Below are 9,096 nucleotides of genomic sequence, written 5' to 3' on the forward strand. Positions count from 1 at the left end.
TGTGTGTGTGTGTGTCCATGTCTTTTTGTTGTCATTGGCGCTTCTTTGATCCGCTCCGGTGCTCAGGGTTTGGCGGGGTGAACCAGCTCGGCGGTGTCTTCATTAACGGGCGTCCGTTACCGCACGTGGTGAGACAGCGCATCGTGGAGCTCGCTCACCGGGGCGTGCGTCCCTGCGAGATCTCCCGCCGTCTGCGCGTGAGTCACGGCTGTGTCAGCAAAATACTGTCCAGGTAAAGTGAATATGAGCCTGTTTGTTGATTTATTCATTCAGAGTGCAGAGTTATCCGCCATGAAGCAGATGTTAGGTGCAGTGATGATGATGATAATAAACTTTATTAGTAGTAGCCTTTTACAGAACAAAGTTACAGTGTTACAAAGTTGAAATATGAGAACCATCAGCATCTCAAAATGGTCATAGGTCATTTGGGAATAGATAATAATATAGAGATATAATTATAACATATATAATATAGAGATAAAAACTGCCAACTTTCATGTAAATAATGCATTATATTTATTTTCATGTTCTATCCATGTGTGTACTAATACATATCTAATTTAATAAATATGTGTGGTCTTAGATGTGTGGTCCTAGGAAGCATTATTCTGAAATTCATTTATTTTTAATATAAATTAATCTCAAGATGTGGTTTTCTTGTTCTTCGGTTATGTGATGGTGCTTTTTCTCCTTTTATTCCAACATAAATAGATACATAAATCACTTCAGCATCTATATTTAACAAACCTTCTACCACAGGTAAAATGCTAAAACCCTCCTGACAGATATTGTGAATTCAGGTATAATGAGACGGGAAGCATCAGACCGGGAGTGATTGGAGGCTCTAAGCCCAAAGTGGCCACTCCCAGAGTCGTGCAAATGATCCTGCATCTGAAACACACCAACCCCACCATGTTCGCTTGGGAGATCCGAGACAGACTGCTGCTGGAGCGAGTGTGCGACCACGACAGCGTGCCCAGCATCAGCTCAATCAACAGGTATGAATAGGTCTCATGTGTATGTGTGTGCTTGACTCCACAGATCAATAAAGTATTCAGTAGTAGTAAAGTGTTGAGTGAGTTCTGTCTCTGCAGGATCATCAGAAACAAAGTCCAGTCGGGGTCTTGTGACGTTGGTAGGTTTTTCTGTCCCTTCTTCTCTTCTCTTGATCTTTCTGTCTTTCTCTGTTGTTTCCTGACACTGACCTCTGCCCCCTGCAGTGTCATCAGCATCACGTGTTGCCATGGAAACAGCATATTCCTCCGAGTCCACCTACTCCATCAGTGGAATTCTGGGAATCCGGAAATGCAGCAGCACACGTAAGGAAGGTAATGTGGCCTGTGGATGTGATCAGTGTATTTGTGTGTGTGTATATGAGTATATTTGCTTTTGCTTAATAAGCCTTTTTTTTTTACATTTTGACATATCACAGTAGGAAAAGCACATGTGCGAATAATGAAAAATGAATGACGAATAAGCTGAATTTCATTAAGCTGACTTTGTAATTAAACAGATCTTTACATTAATTAAATGCAGTCACAAGCTCTATCTCGATTACCCACTACAGATATAGTATATACAGTACTTCATAGTGCACGGTTTCTGCTGTTGGGATAGAAGAAATCAATGTCCTTTATACTTTTTTATAGGAATACTACAAAATGCTAATGGCTGTTAGTCTAATTAGTCTAAAGTTCACTGCTACTGTCTGTTTCATATTTGAAACTAAACAAAGATTTTTTCCAAAAGGGATTTTGGAGGGTAAAATAATGTCCCCAGAACTTAATTCAGACACTGCTCCCTGCAATGGAAACACAGAGTTTTCCCAAAGGTTCCTAGTCCCTGGTTCCTGCAGTGAAAACATGGGTAAAGTTGTGCACAGAGTTTTCTTGGTGTGGGAATCTATGGGCTAATAGAAATGTGACTTCACAGGCTAGCTGTGATGATTGTTCCTTAATTTAACAGAAAAGCTATGGATGAAGTCAGTGATTGTACATCCACATTTTTCAGTTTCATTGTTTTCAGGAATTTTCTTTCAGAGGAAAATCGCCTGACTCAACAAATATATCAAGAAAATGACTGAAACAAGCTAAAAACAATAAATGGCAACTTCTATTCCTGTGTTTTAAAGACAAAATGTAAGACTCCAGACTGGATTGAACATGTGTAGATTTGCAGACACAGAGATTACAGTGGATTCTCTGAGGCACCAGACCACACAGCAGACTGATGAGTAAAGCCAGTGGTCCTGTGTTAATATTACTCTGGCTGAAACAACCTCAACAGCAGGAGATCCACCTCACCGCCCCAGGCTTCTGTCCTCTCATCCAGCAGGCTCTCTGCTCCTCCTTGCCTCCCCCTCACCTCAGCCTCTCATTACAGGCCCACTTACACCTCCACCACTCCATCACTGCAACCATTAGAATAGGAGATTGCATAAATAAATATGCATACTTACATCTGGGAGCACACACATGCATGTATTTTGTCATTCTACTAATTAGAACAAGTGACGATTGCAGTGAGGAGGATTGAGGTAGATAAAAGTGAACCTATGACAGGAGCTATTTTGTTTTCCAGAAGGAGAAGTCTCCTGCAGTGACTACTACGACCAGCCATGTTCCTGTAATGACGCCTGGGGATGGTCTGACCCCTGCCTGACCTCTTTTTCCAGCCTCACCTTTTACCCCGGCCTGCCAGCTAATCATGATCAAGACCTCTTAGGTCAGTCCGCGTCAAAATATGATCACTTATATCTGATATGAGTCAGCTTTAATGTGTTTCTCAAAGGGTTTTCTCTCATCTGTCCTCTTGTTTAGGGCCTCCGTGTCATTACAGCTGAACTAGGCTGCAAAACACCTCAGAAGAAAGAACACCATCCTCTCAGTGCCAAAAACAGGATTTCATATTGACTGAAATTGTGATTATTACAACATGACAGTTACCAACATGTTTAAATAAAACTTCAATGACATATGCCCTTTTGTGGTTTATTTACATAATGTGGAGTCAAAGAGCACGCACATGCTGTTGTTTCAGAGGCTTAACAGAGCTTCATCAGTCCAACATATTGTTTCCCATTGCTGTCACCCCTGTGGCCATGTTCTCCTCAGTCAGTGGTTGAGGGGGAGCATCATTAGGGCCCCTGTGATGGAGAACAGTGGCTGTTTTCTCTCCTTAGTGCGCGTCTCCCTGTCCTCCCCTCCAGCATGAGGGATTAAAGGAGGAGACGGGAGATGCCAGAGGGACTGGCAGGGTCAAAGAACACCGCTGAGAAAGAAATCTGTGGCCAGCAGTGTGTCGCATCAGTCTATAGGAGGCATGTAGCGAGCAGACACGTGGTGGCAAATGTTTTACAAGCACATGCAGACGCCCACAAACATGGCATAGGCACACATACTGTCTACAACTATTCATATGGGAGACTGTTGGGAATGTTTTTCTATGTATATATGTTCTATAATCTGCAATCTGTGTGTTTGTAATTCAAAGAGCAAAACATGGTTCAACAGCTTTTTACATGACGACCTCTGACTCAGAACTATGACTTGGTATCACACATGTTCGACTTATAGAGTCAAAATGTCAACGTTAATTACTTTCGCATTATTTTTATTTTCATCATTCTTTATCAGAATTGTTCTCTTCCTGGTAAGAATATAACGATTCTATAATTGTGTGATCATTTTATTTTTTTAAATATTGACTTGGTATTTCATTTTTTTTTATTATTATTGTTTTCATCCCTTATCAAATTTCCTTTCTTCTCCTGGCATTAATGGGCTTCCATATATTTAGGAGGTTAAGAGCTTTCAACTCTTTAGACAAATCTCAAGTCAAATCAGTTTTACCTCTGAAGCCCAAAATCCTCCAATGTTTCTAAGAGTGCTTTACAATTGTTACAAGATACCTACCATAACATAACAACCTTAGACTCTCAGTGTGAGTAAGAAAAAAACTATGATGAAAGGAGAAAAGAAAAAAAGAGAAAAAGAAAGAGGGAGAAAAACTCAAGTAGAACAACAGGCAAAGTTTGGTGGTATGATGGTATGAGAAGGCAAACTCTTTTTACTGTTTATTGGCACACACCCTAAATAGAGCAGGGCTGTTGTTAATATCTGTTCCGCCGGTTCTTCTCCTGCTGAACATCACTAGTATGTAGTAGACTCTTGCATCAGTAGGGGGCAGCAGTTGACAGTACTTTGCTTGGTCACAAGCAATAATATCAGCAAGTTTGCACTTCCAAGCTGCAACTCATTAAAACAGCTCCTTAAGACAAGATATTTAACTTGAACTGGCTGCTCACCATCCAGCAATCTACCAATAATGAGTTGTTTTCCGACATAAGTTTGGTGCAGCCAATTCTCCAGTGGACATTATGAGACCAGCTGTTGCTAGGAGAATAGTGACAAAGCCAGACAACTCAACAGGGAGCTCTTATTTTTGGTCTAGACAACAAAAGCAACAGGAACCCGACCAAAGATATACCAGGCTGTGTTCCATGATATAACATGAACCAGGCCTACAGGTGTCTTCAAAGGGAATACATCTGAAACAGGTAAACCATGAAAACATATATCCCTGGCTTGTGTTGGTTAAGCTTTATCAGCCATTTCTCCTGCTGTTTTTCATCCTCACCCAGGTTTCAGCCTCCTGAAATAATCATGGATGTTTTTTTTTTAAATGACATAGGCAGTCAAAACCATTTGAAGTTGTTAAATTACCCAGTTTCTTATTTTATGTGGCTACAGTATTTAATTATATATAATAATATATATATATATTATATATATATATTTCATGTGCTGAGTCATTCCTCAACACAGGTCAGGGAGAGGACACATTTAAACCTAAACTTTACATGTAAAAACTTGCTGTCAACTGTTTTTATTGAGAAGTATTTTGTAAAACACTTAAAGTTGGCAGGTCAACAGGCTTTTGGACCTTTTGCACCTTTGGACACAGATGATAATTTGATGAAAACCATCATTGTTTTCCCTCCCTTAAAATATAATATTACAAACAATACAAGAGAAAAAAAAGACATATTGCAAATCCAGTTTTGTATTCCATGTGTTCCTTGATCAAAGCACTCATAAGTAATGACTTAATGTTGAGCTCTGAGTTTGCACTGGAGCAGCAGCTGGGAGGTGCAGCTCTGCCTCTGCCAACCTGCAGTCACTTTCACTTTCCCAGCCCTGTTGGCACACAGAGGATAAACTTGCTCAGTCTCTACTGGGCAGTCCACGGCAGTAACAATGTGCAGCCGCCGTCCAGCCTGCTGTCTCCATGACCTGAGGGGCTCCAATGATGCTGATGATGATGATGATGATCTCCGTCCACAGTGTCCATCACCCAGCAGCTGTGTTGAGTCCAAACACTACCGCCGTCTGGCTCACATCATTACCATCTGCAGGGAGAGCGAGCAGGCAGCAGAGGGAGACTTCTTTTTACATTTTTCACAGGTAAGATGAAGATGAAGCTATTATTACTATTAGTATTTATTAATATACTGGGGTCACTTTGTGCAGCTGTTTGTAGACCAAATACAGTATTATGTCTTATGCTGGTGGTGTTGCAACTAACAGGCTATAAACCAATAATGATGTTATTATCAAAACAGGCCTTTTGGTGGCGACTGTTACCACTAAGGAGTCTACTGAAACTACTGTGGTTATAACACATGTACTGTTACTAATATCAGTCTAATTTTACAGTTGCTAAAGGCTACAATATTAGTACTACTACAGCTACTATGAATGCACTATACATATACTCCAGTTTTACAAGGATTTTGATAATAATAATACAAATAATAAACATTTCAAAATACAAATAAAATAAAAGAATAAAATTAAAAACCAATCTATTAAAGGCAAATTTAAAGTTTTGAGATTGTTTGTAAAAGTTTCATTGCATAATAAAGTTAGTAGTTTTGCGTCAGTATTAGTTCATAGTATGTGACAAAGCAAGTAGACAAGTAGAAAAGTTAGATATCAATGAATACACATGAACACAGGCTCGAGTTATACATCTATACTAACAGTGTTTAATTCATCTTTTAATTATCTTACACACAAGCTATGTAAATCACTTCAATGTATATTTTCAAAATTATTAATATAATCTTTTATCATTATTGGATCATGGGTAATACTTAACAATAAGTGTGAAAATATACATTAAAGTGATTCACATGTCTCTTTGTATAAATGCACTGTAGGTTGGACTACAGAGAAGCAACAGGCACAGTGGGAAAGGGCTGCGGATGACCTGTGTGATATTGTTCCTCCTGGCATTGACTTTCCTCAGTAAGTGACTAAATTGGATGTTTATCATGTATGTGTGAATGAAAGAAGTTCACAGCAAATCATTCTTAATGTACTTATCGAAGAGTTCAGTGTGTATTAAAAAGAGGAATGCAAAAAGTAAGTGAAAGTGGTCTTTTATTATAGAAATATAGGAATAGTTATACACCCCTGTGCTGGTAGAAGTAGAAGTATAAAGTCAACAATGTAAACGTACTCCATAAGTAAAAGCCATTCATTTCAAATCCTATTAAAGTAAAAGTATCAGATGAATTTACTTAAACTGTGAAAAGTAAAAGTACTCATTCTGCATAAAATTAGCCCAGAGACTAATATATTATTAGATATATTTATTAGATTGTTAATACTGGTGCACTAATGCTTATGCAGCATTTAACTGTTATAGCTGCAATTCATTAATTTAGGCTTTTTGAGTTTTAGCTTTTAGAGCCTAGGACATTAATTTAAATTAAACCATTTGAGGAGCTTGGTTGGTCTTTGGTGGAACTTATAATAACAGATGGTCACAAGCCAAACAGGTTAGAAAGCCTTTTCTACATATATGTATTTTAATTATTTATTTTATGTTTTTATAATGTAAAATCTTAATCTGTAATGTAACTAATAACTTAAGATGATTGTATAACTACTTATGAGTTTTTTTCTCTTTTTCTTGCTCAAGTGGGATTAGTTGGAAAGGAAGACACTGATGTACAAGACTATGTAAGTCCACATAAACCCAAACACTCTGTCGAACACTCACAACTTCCTAAAACAAGACAGAAGGACTCTCTCTACATCTCTTTCTGTGTATTTTAGGATGCGGACATCTTTCTTCCATCCAAAGCGTTGTGGTTGTTTGGATGTCTGCTGTTGTGGACTGTTTGGTTGCTCCTGCACCTTCTCCAGATGTTCCTGTGGTTGATCAAAAGCCTACTGGGGTTTATCTCCATCTCTGTGTCCCCGCTGTGTCACTGTTTGATGCTCCTTCTGTCCTGTCTTCTACTGCTGCTGCATTACATGTGCGATACTGTGTTTTTTGCAACCACCAGTCCTGTGTTTGTTTATAGCATGCTTCTCAGTGTTGGCGTTTCATATCTCATTTTCACCAGGTGAGAGCCAAACATACAAAGTATGTATTTTCATAGAAACATATAATACATTTAAATGTAAAATCTCAGACATGATCAATAAGCTTTAAACCCTAGACTACTGCAGTTTTCCTCTTACGAATGAACGTTGGATTTATAGGCAATAAAACACACCCTTACTCAGTTAAAGAAGCATTTCACCCGTGGAAACATTAATCTTTATTGAAAGTGGGTTATATATGTAGTCGAAATGTAACATAAATTTTGAATTTGGTGCCTATTTGACCGAGAAAAGAGTGTTTGTAGTCTCACTTCAGCCCCCCTCCCTAACAAACGATAGTGAGACTCTGCGTCCAGGATACCAAACATGACATTTTTACAATCAACTGGAAGCAGGGAAGTGCAACACTGAAATCCGTATTTCATCCCATCCCCCCTCCGGGGAAAAATGAGGGAAGGTGGCACGACCCATCTCAAAAAATATGCACCTGGGTTTTCTAACCAATACAAAGCTTATGAAAATGGTGAAGTGTCCCTTTAATACCACCCAGAGTTTTTGCAGCGTACCCCACATGATCCTGGTATGAGCAGCTTATGGTGGCTAATGTAGGCAAAGCTTAGATAGCGTAGTTTAAATACTGACATTTGCTAACTTTATGACTTTCCTTCTTGTGCACCTGTCTAAACCCAGGTTTTAACATTGTAACCATAATTGTCTTGTTGACCACAGTGCTGCCCATCTCCAGCAAAAGTTCACATTGTCTCACTTAAAAAATTGAGAAAGATTACATCATTGAATTAGATCAGAGTTTAAAAATATAACATTTTTATACAAATATAGAAAGTAGAGTGAGAAGTTCACAATCATATTTAAAGTTTTATAATAGAACTGTATTACTCGACTAAGTATCGCGTGGTAATAAGTAACAATCATTTAAATTTTATTTATTGCAAACTTGATAATGTCTAATGTTATATAGGTGTCGTTTTTGGGCAAACGTAGTAATTTAAATGTGTTGATGAATGATAGCACGAAATGATAACATACCATCTATAATAAAACAGAGTGTCCTTAATAATAATGAATATCCAATTAAAAAAACAACGCGTGAATATAGCTACCTATACTCACTTCCCTAATGTAAAATGGACAATAATTCTCCCCTTAAATTCACCATTAAGGTGGTGGATTTACCTTGGGTACTGTGTGTCGTGTGTGTGTGTGTGTGTGGTGTGTGGATACGTTTGCAATGCTTCATTGCATTGTGTGGTGGGATATAAACTCTTCTGTGCGGCCACAGGTTCAAAAGACACAAAGGACTTTATTCTGGGGAATAATTTGTGCTAACACTTCCTACCTTTATAAAATCACTGCAGCGCTTCCTCCCATTCTCAGAGTCCGAAGCAGCAGCTCCGACTGAAAAGGAAAAAGGGGGAGAATACTTATCAAGTCAGGTTTATAGGATCAATAATCATATCAGGAGAAGACTCGAGGAAAATTTAAGGCTTCAGAGCCGGCGAAACGAACCAACAAGGAACAAAACCTTATCAGGGACCCGCTGGACTGTTTAATCAACGTCCCAATGCATTCACTGCTGGACAAACAGAAGTGAAAGTGAACCAAAGCTGAAACCAAAACAGGCCAGAAAGAAAAAACACACCAGATTGACCGAGTGTTGGAAGAATGTCTTTTGCAC

General features: G+C 38.7%; 1 protein-coding gene and 1 long non-coding RNA gene across 2 annotated transcripts in view; both read left to right on the forward strand.

The window, feature by feature from the left end:
• The window catches only part of LOC118333982 (paired box protein Pax-5-like), a 4,254-nt gene extending 1,302 nt beyond the window's left edge, over nt 1-2,952 (forward strand). The window contains exons 2-7 of the mRNA XM_035669804.1: nt 67-232; nt 801-998; nt 1,095-1,135; nt 1,221-1,328; nt 2,581-2,724; nt 2,820-2,952. Coding sequence (XP_035525697.1) covers nt 67-232; nt 801-998; nt 1,095-1,135; nt 1,221-1,328; nt 2,581-2,724; nt 2,820-2,842 — 680 coding nt within the window. The 3' untranslated portion in view covers nt 2,843-2,952. The remainder of the gene's footprint in view (nt 1-66; nt 233-800; nt 999-1,094; nt 1,136-1,220; nt 1,329-2,580; nt 2,725-2,819) is intronic.
• A 3,284-nt stretch (nt 2,953-6,236) lies between these two features.
• On the forward strand, nt 6,237-7,389 carry LOC118333622. The gene is made up of 3 exons (XR_004796981.1): nt 6,237-6,311; nt 6,991-7,019; nt 7,128-7,389. It is a non-coding gene; the product is annotated as an uncharacterized LOC118333622 (long non-coding RNA).
• The last annotated feature ends 1,707 nt before the right edge of the window (nt 7,390-9,096 follow it).

This window comes from Morone saxatilis, unplaced genomic scaffold (genome assembly GCF_004916995.1).
Source record: "Morone saxatilis isolate NCDOM2014 unplaced genomic scaffold, NCSU_SB_2.0 Contig22, whole genome shotgun sequence".
Taxonomy (NCBI): Eukaryota; Metazoa; Chordata; class Actinopteri; family Moronidae; genus Morone; species Morone saxatilis.